Here is a 13,301-nt window from a genome sequence, read left to right as displayed (position 1 = left end):
AATGTGATTGTTTGTGTGGCTTTGCGCTGATTGAAACATCTCAATCAAAGTGACGGTTTAAAGACCAAAATTCCAGCTATAAGAACAAGAAAATCCATCACCAATCTGCATTATCCACATCCGTCCAAATCACACAATCCCCTCTAGGTTGTATTTTTAGAATGACTTCTTTTCAAGGGCGTTATTCCCTGTGTAGCCGTCATTTAATTATGAAAAGAATAATTAAAGCCATGCCTGCAAAAAGCTGCACCTGTGCTTGGGATCAACCGGTGGCTCTGTGCAGATAAGGCCCCCGAGCGGACACTGGAGAGCCGCTGAGGCGCTTACATGACAGGGCTCGATTGTGCCTCTCTCCAAGGGCTGATGGGCCCCTGACATGTGAGGGTGCATCGCGCTGGATGTGCATCCATCACGGCCAAAGCCTCACTCCGGACAGGGAGACAGGCGCCTCTGCAGCCGCCCTCTCTTTGCACCAAGGGCCCACGTCATCCCATGTTCTCCTCAGACACCATTAACAGGATGGACTTTTAATGAGCCTGCACATCCAAGGCAAATCCCCCCCCCCCCCCCCCCCCCTGTTCTCCCCTCTGTTTCATCTCACCTCTGTGCCACCCCAGAGAGAGTGAAGGGAACACGGTGGCCTGCGCTGTATCACATCTGCACAGTTGAACACCATGTGTGTTGCAGTTACAATAACGCTCTCCGCCCACACACTCTCAGTCTTACTCAGCCCCCCCGAGCCCCCCCCCCAGCCCCCCACCCCACCCCACCCGCTCCAGCACTTTTCAGCACACACTCACGTGCCGCAGCACACTCCGATGAGTCCTACGCTTCAGAGAAAAAAGAAGAAAAAAAAAAATCTTTCTTCACACTCCAAGTCCAGAGGGGCAGCAGAGTGAGGGGGCGTCGATTGGCTTCCAGGGGACCGGAAGATGTTGCTCACCATCAATGTGATGGAGCTGACTTAATTAGAGGAGATATTTGAGTACAAGCATGAGGAGGATGAGATGCTACTGGACGCAATGGTGGTTCAAAGCAGAATGGACCATGTTATTTATTATAGATTAGAAGTTGCCCTTTCAGCTCAATTCAAGTGGGCAGATCTTTTCACGTTTGCCAGTGCATATCGCTATCTTGTTTTATTTGATGTTTTGGCCTTCTATTAATCACCCTTAACCAAATAAATAGCATTGCATTTTATTGTATCACAAAGAAATACATTTGTTTCCTACCACACATTTTATAAAACAAGATTTGGTGAAAAGAGACAGAGTGAAAGAATGAATCTTTTGACAGTAACTCATCTTTTTTTTAATGGTTTTGTTATGTGCTTCTTAAGAAGACATCCTGCTCTGTTTTGCAGTGTGATGCAGATTTCTTAAGCTGCAGGATGTATTGCCATCTCCCCTGAAAAGCAAAATGTACCAAATATAAAATATGCATATGCAGTTCAGAATGAATGATATATTAAAGCAGTGGTCAAAGTCCAAGATATATATTCTGAATCCGTTGTTTTCATATTTCCCTGCCCTGATGTGAGAAATCACTTTCAGCACAGACAAGTGTGGATTAGGGCAAAAGGAAGGAAACTCTCTGGGAATCAGTGCAGTTGTCCACCAGTAATTAATGTTGTCTGACTGTTCCTCGGAGGAGAGGAGGGTCGGGGTGAGTGGAGCCCACACACTGGGCTGTGTGTGTGCGGAGAGGGGTGATGCCTCCAGAGCGCATCACAGGACGACAAAACCCCACTGCAGCGCCAGAGGAGAGCAGCTTTGGCACCAGCGCTTGTTTCATGCAGTTTGCTGGGAGGGAAAGTGCACAGACCGAGCCCACGAATCTCCAAACATCCCTCTTCCTCTCATCATGCCGGACTCCTTCTCATCATCCTGTCCTGGCTCTGGCACTGAGACGATGTAGTGGAGGCAAGAAGCAGAGGGAATCTCCACGGGCGGAGAGAGATGTGGGGATGCACGGACACGGTTATGGGTGACTGATGCCCTGTTTTTTTGCAGAAGGAGCAAAATGAGGACGGATTTACGGACAGAAAAGTGGGAATAAGTGAGTTTCTGGGCCACCCAGGATGGACACTGCGGAGGTAATCCTCTCTGTGTTGGTGGTTGTGATCATTATAGTGTCGTTGCTGTCCAACGTCCTGGTGCTGGTCTGCTTTCTGTACAACCCGGAGATCCGCAAGCAGGTGCCGGGTCTCTTCAACCTGAACCTCACCTTCTGCAACTTGTTGCTGACGGTGTCCAACATGCCGCTCACTCTGGTGGGACTCGTCAGCAACGCGCAGCCGGGGGGAGACGGCTTCTGCCGCACCGTGGGATTCCTGGAGACCTTCCTGTCCACCAACTCGATGCTGAGCATGGCAGCGCTGAGCATCGACCGGTGGATCGCGGTGGTGTTCCCGCTGAGGTACCACTCCAAGATGCGCCACAAGGACGCGGCTTTCGTGCTCGGCTACACGTGGGCGCACTCCATGTCCTTCTCCACGGTGGCCGCGTGCCTCTCCTGGGTGGGATACCACCGGCTCTACGCGTCCTGCACCCTGTCCAACCCCAGGGCGAGCAGCCGGACCCAGTTTGTCATCTTCACCGTCTTTTTCCACTCCTTCACCTTCCTGCTGTCTTTAATAGTTCTGTGTGTCACATACCTCAAAGTGCTGAAAGTGGCGAGGTTTCACTGCAAGAGGATCGACGTTATCACAATGCAAACTTTAGTGCTGCTGGTGGACATACATCCCAGGTGAGCGGCTCTATTCACTTATTCTCCCTGTTTGTGGGACATTTACTATTGATCTCATGGCTGTATGTCATATGTATTGGAAAAGCTTATAAGGCAATTACAAAATGGAAAACTCTTGTTGGTGCCATCACTCTTCTTCATGGTTTATGTCCAAACCTGACCTATGTTCTGCATGTGCTCTCAGGACTAACTGGTTAATGATGCCTTGCACTGACATTTGAGTTGAGCCCTCAGTATTCAGAGGGGGATGCAAAATCGGATTAATCTCAAATGTCAATCAAAGTGATTGCTTTATGCTGCCTCCATACAGTATGGCTCAATAACCATATGGAGTGTTGGTGTGTTTATGTGTGTGTGTGTGTGTGTGTGTGTGTGTGTGTGTGTGTGTGTTTGTGTGTGTGCTATAGACTTAGATTGCATAAATTGCCACTTAAAGCATTTTGCATCACAACATCACAGCCATGGTGCATTCTGGTTCACATCTAAAATCACCATGTTCTAACAGTGACTGTTGTCCTAGTAATTCCAAGTATAAAAGGATCCTAATTTTTATTTTTGAGCTAAGAATGTCTTTGGGATGAAATCAGTTGCCTTACACCAGCTCATCTTCTGATGGTTCGTTCTCAAGCTGTATGCGCAGCAGGAAAAAGGACAGAATCGCAGCAGCTTCTTTTATGAAATCTTAGAGATGCTTTCCTGTGATGTGTCCCACTGACATAAAACCCCCCCGTGTCACCAGCGTTCGCCAGCGTTGCCTGGAGGAGCAGAGGAGGCGACGGCAGAGAGCTACGAGGAAGATCAGCACCTTCATTGGCACCTTCATGCTCTGCTTCGCTCCCTATGTGATCACAAGGTGAGTGTGAGCCGCTGCGGCCTATATACGCTGGCCTTCTTGTTTTTGCTGGTACCTCGCTTTCCTCTTCTGTCAACTGGCCCCACTTCCTCCTCTTTGCCTCGCCTCCTCTTCCTCTCCACGCCGGCCAGATTTGGAAGATGAGATTGGCTGACCTTGTGATAAGTAATATGTCTCTGCTCTGCTGTAAAGCTGCATTAGCACTTTCCCCCCTCCTCAAGTTCGTTGGGTGCATCTCAGTAAAGCCAGGTACAACGAACATGTATCATTCACTGGGCAGAGAGAGGATGTCAAAACGAGAGCTGCCCAGATGTGCGAGAAGTGGAAGTAAATATGTGAGTTTCAATTATGCGGGTTAAAACTATGCCAGGGGGTGACAATATTAAAATGTAAAAATTGCAGGGAGAGGAAAAAACCAGAGCAAAGCTTTTTCATTCCTCTCAGTGAAACAGTATTTCAAAGTCTATGGCATGTGAAGAATACATCGAAAAAACAAAAGCCGATCCCAGCTGACAGTGGGCGAGAGGCTGGGTATACATCCTGGACAGGTTGCCAGCAAATCGCTGGGCAAACATACAGAGAATTAAGTGGCTGAAAAATTTACTTTGTGTGAATATTCGTTGTTTGGTTGAAGATTGGTCAGAGAAAGGCTGTTTTTGAAGGATCATGTTGTTGCTGAAATGTGTTGTTTCTGCAAATGGTTGGAGGCAGAGATCCCAGAGAGTCAGGCCTGCATGCAAGTCTGGGTACCAATCAAAGACTGTAAATAAAGATGGAGGACATGACAGCTCCCCCAAAGTGAAGCCAAAAGGTCTAAATCGCCACCAGGTGGCCCTCTGCAGTATGAGTCATAAATCGAGCCACCTCCATGTTAGTGGACGGGACATGGACCAAAGTCAAATACATTTTTAATGATGGTTTCTCTCATTTTAATGTAATTCTAATCACACTGATATTTGTTCAAGTGTGGTTTTTCTGGTCATTTTTGTTTGTTTTGTAATTTAATGCTATCAAAATTATGAGGCCTTGTTAAGTCACAGTTTGATTGACACCTTATGTCACACGTGTCATTGTCTGTGTGGGCGGATCATACAATATGCTATTCTGTCAGTAGTTAATGAACCCCAGCAGCACTCGACATGCTCTGCAAACGGCAGATCGCTAATTACAATCTGAATGTATTATGCGTCTCTCATTTGTTGTCAGAGTTGTCGTGTGTATAGTTAAGACCCTGCTGCGGCGTGTGTCAGCTGACTTAACCTCCTGTTCACGCTGCTGCTGTGGAGTGTGTGGGCAAACGCCAGCGATGGCCACTGGCCCGCGTGAGCCTCACGTTGATGTGCTGACAGGGCTCGACGGTGGACAGAGTTAATCACACAGAGTGCAGGGTTAGAGCATCAGCAAGTTTTTTTTTTATGGCGAAACATACAGTAAAATATTTGAACACATGACAGAAATTAGAGTGAGAGCAGCAACTTGATGTCTTTACGAGCCCAAAGGAGACGATGCAGACACTAGTAAAGCTCATTATGTGTTTAAATCATATAAACAGTGGTGCACAAGAGTTTCTTAACCAATCATTTGGAAGTCACCGTCCCGCGTCCTTTAAGGTTTTTCTGCTCAGCCGTCCGTCTAATAAATCACAACTGAAGTTAATTGGCTCGTTCCCAGACACTCGTTACTGCTCAGACAGTTCTGTTTTATTCTTGCAGTGCCTTCCCTTTTGCCTCTTCTGACATGAAATGCTGCGGCTGCAAATGAGACACGCAGCCTCACACCATAAATCCACTCACTTGAGACGAAGACAGTGAAACTCCTCGAACGGTTTCACTTGAGAGCTGCCTTCATTTCATCCTGTGTGTGTGTTTGCAGTAGTGAGCTACTACGGAATACTTCTAGGGTGACTCTACTCGAAAATAAAAAGCTGTTCTTTGCATAATTATACAGAAGAACAGCTATGGATAACAATGTCTTGCAAATGTATTTCTACTTCTGCATAACACGCTTATGGCCATGCATGTCTTTTCCAGCATGCCGCTTCCCCTCTCTCACCAACTTCTCTTTGTGTTCGCTGGCAGGATCGTGGAGTTATTTCCAGCAGTGCCTATCAACCCTCACTGGGGAATTGTCTCCAAGTGCTTAGCTTATAGCAAGGCGGCCTGCGACCCCTTCGTGTACTCCCTGCTCCGACACCAGTACAAGAAGACGTGCAGCGACATCGTCAACAGGCTGCTGAAGCGTAGTTCCCTGAACACGTCCGGCCGCGGCCACCAGACCCATGGCAACAGCATACCGACCGCGGAGTGACGGACAGCGGGGGGGACTGACAGGGCTGTGTCCCGGGGGTTGACTTGGCCACTGTCGGGGAAAGCTGATTTATCGCCGATGAAGAAGAGGACAAATTAGTTCTCCCTGTCTGCTTGAATTTGGAATGACATGCCAGAAAAAGAGTGACTAAAGACAAGGGCACATCCCGGCACAGGAATACCACTGTGCTTGCATACTGAGCGGTCAGAACAGCAGACCAGTGCGGTGGACTCGCTGCGAGGAGATTACACAATGGTAGACTTCACATCCACCTGGAGAGACAGATGTGCCCACCCAAGAAGAACGGCCGTTTCATAGTCTCATTTCTTTATCTGGATTGGCTTCGGGATTTAGCAGTGTATGTTTGTTTTGAGATTACCGTAGTATACACTGATATTGTGTTTTGAAAAAAAAAGAGTCAGGAAAGGCTGTATGTCTGTTTTAGTCTGTGCAAAGTGTTTGACACGTTCCTGCTGTATGTAGCACTGAAAACTAGCCTAACCAAAATGATGCGTGTATTGTCTTATGAATTAAATAATTGTATAAGAGACGTTAAACGTACAGTACAGCGGACAGTGACACTGCACAGCCCCGCCTCAGGTTTTTTTTTTCAGAATGAATGGGGTGAAACACACTCCCATTAATTTGTACACTACTTTTAATTTATTTTAGTTTATTTCACTTATTCGTGTAAGACCAGTGGAAGGACTACGTGATTCGTCATGGTTTGTGCCCTGAGAACCCATTTTTTGAAGGACTTGATGACCTGGCAGAGGAGAGTTTTAATGGAAAAAATGGGCCTTCAAAACCATCTGCCTTCGCTGTCATGACTGACGTGTGCCCCTCAGGCTGCCTAGACAAGTGGAGCGTGGCCGACTGTACTTGTTGTTCACTAAGAGGAATAATCCACAGAGACTGCCTCATGCTTTTCTCACATATTTGCGCAGTATGAACAGGGAAGAGGAAAAGTCTGCAACATCTTTATTTGTCCTTTTAGAAAAGTGATAACATGTATTTAAATGACATCCTGTGGTATTACATAGGAACGACAGCCGCTCCTTGCGAGGACACAAACGACAAAGCAGCTCGGGAGGCAGAAATGGACATTCTGCCAAAGTCAGTGGTCGAGCTAAAGAAATACTCCTGGCTTTCATCTAACACACACTGAATGTGATATTTGGGTCAGTCCGTTGAAGGCAGCATCTAATATTTATTTTTGGCAACCGTAGCTGTGTCTCAATGCAGGGGCACAATTCATTTTCACAATAAAATCAGTTTACAATGATTGAACACGCTAATGCTAGCTAGATTCAATGACCAAGAGATCACGATCAAGATCCTTTTCTTGTTTTTGGGGCCTTCGGGCAAACCCGATGTTTTAAAGTTGTTGTATAGTGGCTCACTTAAAAATATTATTGGCAACAACCTCATTTGTCAGTCAGTTTACACTTGTATTCATGAAGTCAAAGTTAGCGGGTTAACAAACTAGCTTGTTTGCCATGAAAGTTGAGGTTCGGCTAAGCTAACTAGCTAGATTACTGCTGTGTGGCTACAGTGCAATATGTATTTAGGTTATTGTTGTAAAGATGAGATGTCTACCTCAAGAGGTGTGATTTTTTCAGAAAAACAGAAGAACAAAAACAATAGATTATGTTTGAAAATCATCCTCTGATATATTATCCCAATCAAGTACAAAATCTAGGCTTCACATTTAATGTTTTTGGTCTGAAGAACAGAACAGTGTAAGAGGTGAAATGATGGTTGTGTAGTATAACCCTCATTCTATTAACTTTAGGCAGGGATCTGTCACCCACGCCTTCAGCCTACTGGGAAGACGTTATCCAGGAAATAGCTTTTCATACTATACAAAATAAATCATTAGGATTAAACGAGTTAATCATATCAAGATTAAACCAAAACAAGTTCTTGCATTGAAACTAGCAGTTATTCTCGGTTATTAATCAGTTTTTGGTTTGGTCCATAGTATGTCAGAAAAAAAACAAAAGATACTTTATTTATTAGCACGGAAACAGAGAATTTGGGGAATTATTTTGCTTATTTCTTTTCCTCTAGCGATAACGAGACCATCAAAATTGTTGCAGACCGACAATACAAATTTCCCACGGAAAAAGGCATTTCAGGTTTTATACTAGCAACCGTAAATTATCATGGAACCTTTAGAATGAGACTGAAACATACTGTTGATTGATCAATAAAGCTAATTCAATGAAATGAAAGGGACATCATTTTTGCATCAAGAGCAGCTTCGTTTGCATCTGTGCAATTAAATCTCCAGATTTGTAGTTTGATGTACAAGATACATGGCAACTAATATTCAACATACATTATTAGTAGTATGTTTGTAATATGTTTCTTAAGGAGATGAATAGCTATAGAGGGTTGGTGTAAACTCAGTTTTACGTGAACACGGAATATATTGATATTCTGTATATTTATTTAGTCCTGTTGCTTCTGACTTCCAGGCAGTTCTTAAGGACAGGTCGCCCACTACATGTTGTACCTACTGTTTTATGTGCACTTCTTTCTGTATCAGAAGACGAGCAGCTCTGTATCAGAGGGCGTTAGAGTTGACATACTGTAAACAAAGGTGCTTAGCTCTGAAAGAGAGAGACTATAGAATAAGATGTAATGTAATATGTATTGTAAAAGTTTATATTGCAGATTTTTCAATGGATTTGGACACATTATGTTTAGGTTGTACACGCAGGAGGCCATTAGTGTATTTACACACAGTGACACAATGATCAGTGATGGCACCAATTGTTATTCTCTGCAGTTTCCTTCTCTGAAAACATATTTATTTTTCTGCCCAGGAGTTAGAGGATTTGGATAAATGGCTGTATTGTGTTATCTGATTGTGTTGTGTTTGTTGTTTATGGCACGCCAAGATATTTAATGCCTTAAATTCTGTAATATAAAGTGTTTTAAAGTTTTTCCATTCACAAAGGCATTGGGATATGTTGACCAATACAGAGAGACTAAATCATTGCCTTATTCACTTCCATTCATTAGCTTGATGTTCTGTCTTTATCCCAACTCAGCCGGTAGATTCCTCTCTGCTGATGTTTTGCACTGATGTAGTGTAGTTATTTTTCTCATAAGCTATAACTACGGTATAAAAAATAAGCTAGTCTCGAAACGATTCGTGTCGACAGGTTTAGAGGGACGACAAAGTGAAAAGTATTTTTGTGTCTTTTGATATACGTCTGTGTAATTAATTGAAAATACTGTATCTGTTTGAGTGTTACAGAATGTGCTGCTTCAAATGCAAACTTAGTTTTAACCAATGTTGTTAATAGTTGACGGTGCAGTGAGTGTTATATACCTCATTTTGTAATGGTGACTGACTTGACAGCCTGAAGTGTTTTGTTATGTTACCTCCTAATTTATTCAACCTTGGCTCAATGCTGCTGCTGCTGCTGCTAATGGTTACTAAAATGATGATGATGAGGATGATGAAGACTGCGGTTTCATTTCTAGTGACGGTAAAATGAGAATATTTTGAATTGGTGGACATTTTAATTGTAATATTGGAGAAAGTTTTAGATTTTGATCCTTATGATTTAATTAAACTGTAGACCTTACCAAAGTGGTCTTGTTCTATTGTGACAACACACTAATTTAGTATATTGTCTAATAAATTTAGTGAAATAATCCACCCTTGGTTTTTCTTCAATGCTTCTCTACTGGGTAGTTATATCTGAACAATTCATCTCCGCCAAAGCTAACTCCCTAATTTGCCATGTTAAAGAATTCCTGGAGCCGTCCATTTATACAGATAAACACATCAGCCATAATGGCCTCTTCAAAGCTGCAGCCAATAGGGTTTTTTTTTAGGAGCAAGAAAAACGTAAAGAATAGTTATCGTGCTTGAGTAGTGACTGATGCTCGATCAGAGCCTCCTGCTGGCTCTGATTGGTGATTTGAAACAGGAGGGGGGGATTCTTTCAACTGCATTATGAGCCGTAGGTGGAGCCAACAGTCCCTAAGAATCTTTCTCAGACGATTAGTGACAGTTTTAGCAGACATGATAAAAAGTCATTATATTATTCAGTCACCAACAATAACACCTTCAGACATAATGTGGGTCAGCAATAGAGAAAATGAGGGTTTGACAAGACTGAGATGACTTTCAGAGGGAATTGATTTTTCACTTCACACCACAGTGCAGGTGGTAAAGCAACAACATCCGAGGGAGACGCCTGAGATTCTGGACACTGATTCACACCCGTGGAGCTTGTGATTATCTCCATGTGGGTGGCGCTGACCGTACCGCTCGGCGTAATCACGGTCGACCTCAACCCACTCAGCCGACTGACCTCCCAGAGTGAGGAGGGAACCACAACTCACAGTGCAAAGTGGACTCTCTCGTTTTTCTTTTTTATTACACTTTGACAGGGAATTTAAAGAAGCATTGAAACAGCTTACAGTATATGAAATCAGTGCGTAATGTATTTGCAGCTATTTAAGTGTTTGTCTTTTTAAACGGGGAAAAAAATAGCTTTTTACAGGTTCCTGGAAAACTTCAAAATACAAAATAAAGGGTGTAAAAAAATAGGCCGGTGACAGTAAAGAACAAAGCTGCTTGTTGACTTTTTTGGGCTGCAAAACAAAACAAAATATCAAAAAGCACACAAGCGGCCATTTTCCAATAAACCAGCCAGTCCTCTCTTTCATGAGTGCCGCACTTGTTTTTGTGTTTCATCCGAAACCCGAAGCTTTTACCTTCACATCTGAATGAGATGGAGGCGAATTTGTGAAAATGGCCATAGAGAATCCAAAATGACTTCATACATCAATAAACATAAAGAGCATGTGGTGTTTATTAGTCCATGTGTTTCTCTCACATATGTTTGTGTATGTGCTAGAAAATGGGATTCAAATCGTCACTTTGCTGTTATGTCATATTATGTCATTACGAATTGATGTGTTTGGCTTTGTTTTTCATCTACATTCTGCGCTTTTAATGAAACCTTTTGATGTTTACTGCAGTATGGCGTCACCATGTGTCCATTAAGACCGCCATACACCCACAGCCCACTTACACTGGTGTTTTCACATATTCTGGTTGATTGGACCTCTTCTCAGGAATTCCTCCTCTGACTTGGAGTGTACAGGATGTTCATTCTTTTGTTCTGTTGCTGCATTTGTGTCAAATCAGAGTTTCCGTAATTAAGGATTCCAGGATGTGGCAGGCAAAGCAAACAGTGTTGGACCAGTAAATAGACGTTGATTAGACAGAAGTTGACGCAGCATCAAATCTTAGCTTACATCTGTTCTCGGTCAAGTGCCCTGTTTCTGATTCTCTTAAACCTGCCGCCCAATGTTTTTGGAAAGTACCTCGAATATCAGCCGATGCTACTCATCATTTATTTTTTGGGGGTGTGACCAGAGAACATCAATGGAATGTCTGTTCACTTCCTATTAATGTCCACGTAAGTACCACAATCAGCTGCAATCCAAAGTGTCCAATCGCTGCAATGGCTCGCTGCAATACAGGAAATACACTCTGCACCATGTTAGCATATGGGAGGGGACCAGGCTAAAAAGTAAAAGCAAACGTTAAATAGATTTGTGGGGTTTTTCATTTAACTCTTCTTTAATTCATTATTTGATGCTATAAATACGTGATGAGACATCAGCTGAGACTGGCTCATGATTGGTCGAATATATTTACAAAAAAATACTTTTCTAAACACCCATGTTGAGGGATCCAAAGCAATTTGATACAAGTCACTGCAATTATTTTTCTCCAACTAAATATTATCTTCAAAACCTACCATTATCACACTAATCTCAGAACTCCTCTGTGTCTCTGTGACGACAGTAAAATCAAGTGAGCACTATAATAATCCCGTATTGCAGAGGAAAACTCAGCCAGTGCACAAGCAGGATAAATACAGGAGGTCAAACTTGGAGTTGTGGTTGCAGCTCACATTCACTTCTCCTGGGGCTGACCTGCAGGTTTGTTTAAAACCCGCCCAGTCTTCTGACGGCTCAGGTTTCTTGCTCCTCCACACTTTGTTTTAGTAACTCTCTCGAGCACAATACACAGTGAGTAACTGTGTTTTTCTTAGCAGTGGGGAGGATGGTCAGAAGGAGGAAAACAAGCCCCATGCTGCATGAAACTGGAATTTCCCAGAGGTTTAATCCAAACAAGTAAATCCAACCCCACTGACATACGTCTTCCATATGCTCACAAGGAGGAAGATAGTTTAATGCTGCTAAATTTAGCAAATTAATCCATCAATCATAAAACTTTTGGACCACCCTCCATCTCCTTGGCCGTCCGGTTTGTCTTCTTTGATGTCCAATGAGCCCACTGAGTGTTTAATCTGTCTCCGAGGCTCTGGAGCGGCGGAGGGGAGAGAGGTTATGAGCCGGGTTTGCCAGCGCTGCATGGCGACTCGATCCTGTGATATCCAGGCCCGGCGCACTAAACACTTCAAAGGCTGGATGGACTTCTGAGGGAAGCTGTGGCCTTTCAACTGCCGGCGAGGGCAGCTGGTGCCTGTGTCTTCCCACACATCTGCACGGTATCATAGCTGCAGGCAAGCGGCTACACTGCACACCCTGCGCACTGTACAACCCCCCCCCCCCTTCAGACCCCACCCTGATCCAGATCCACCTGATGGGATGGTCTGGAGTCCATATTTGACAGTTTGGGATCTTAATTTGCCTCAGGAGTTCTTATTATAGATGAAAATCCTCACTTGGGGATGGTGAAGTCTGTCTTGTTGGATTAATACGTGGTCTGTTTTGGTCAAATTCTGCCCCGGTGAACTGGTGCCTGCCACTTTTAGCAACACAATAATTGCAACACAACACAATTGATAAAAGTTCAAAGTATGAAACCGACCAAAGCCGAGAGAAAAGAGGGACCACACCGGATATTTTCGGAGATTACCGGCACATCCGGCATGAAAAATCAATAAGATATCCCAGCCAATGTGATGGAACCCGGCCAGACCCTGAATATAATTTAAAATGTGTGTCTAACCCGGTCCCACTCGTTAAGACCCTTGGGGAAAGTTGTTTTCTCTCCTTCACCTCTACGATTTTCCAAACATCTCTTTTTCATTTGACCTTGGACCTTAACATTGGTGCAGCATTTCAATGTTGGAGACTCTGACAAACTTTCCACTAAGTTGGTGTTGTAAACTGTTCACAGAATATAGAAGTGAAAAGAAACCTATGTAGATTTACTGTATGTTGGCTACATAATCTAATGTTCATTCATTTTTGGATCTAATAGTGTCATGGCTCTAGGGATGATGATCAGTCTGTTCATTTGTACATTTTAATTCAGACTAATTTACATTTATCTAAATAACTATTGGACGAATTGCCATGAAATTCTTTTCATGGTGCC

General features: G+C 43.6%; 1 protein-coding gene across 1 annotated transcript; it reads left to right on the top strand.

The window, feature by feature from the left end:
* Positions 1-1,801: 1,801 nt before the first annotated feature.
* Positions 1,802-6,105, top strand: LOC133931625 (G-protein coupled receptor 26-like). The gene is made up of 3 exons (XM_062378541.1): positions 1,802-2,748; positions 3,488-3,601; positions 5,680-6,105. The coding sequence occupies exons 1-3, from the start codon at positions 2,081-2,083 to the stop codon at positions 5,906-5,908; spliced, it is 1,011 nt and encodes a 336-aa protein (XP_062234525.1). The 5' UTR covers positions 1,802-2,080; the 3' UTR covers positions 5,909-6,105.
* Positions 6,106-13,301: the final 7,196 nt, after the last annotated feature.

Source organism: Platichthys flesus, chromosome 20 (assembly GCF_949316205.1).
Source record: "Platichthys flesus chromosome 20, fPlaFle2.1, whole genome shotgun sequence".
Taxonomy (NCBI): Eukaryota; Metazoa; Chordata; class Actinopteri; order Pleuronectiformes; family Pleuronectidae; genus Platichthys; species Platichthys flesus.
The sequence above is the reverse complement of the archived record's forward strand: the minus strand, read 5'-3'. Positions and strand labels throughout refer to the sequence as shown.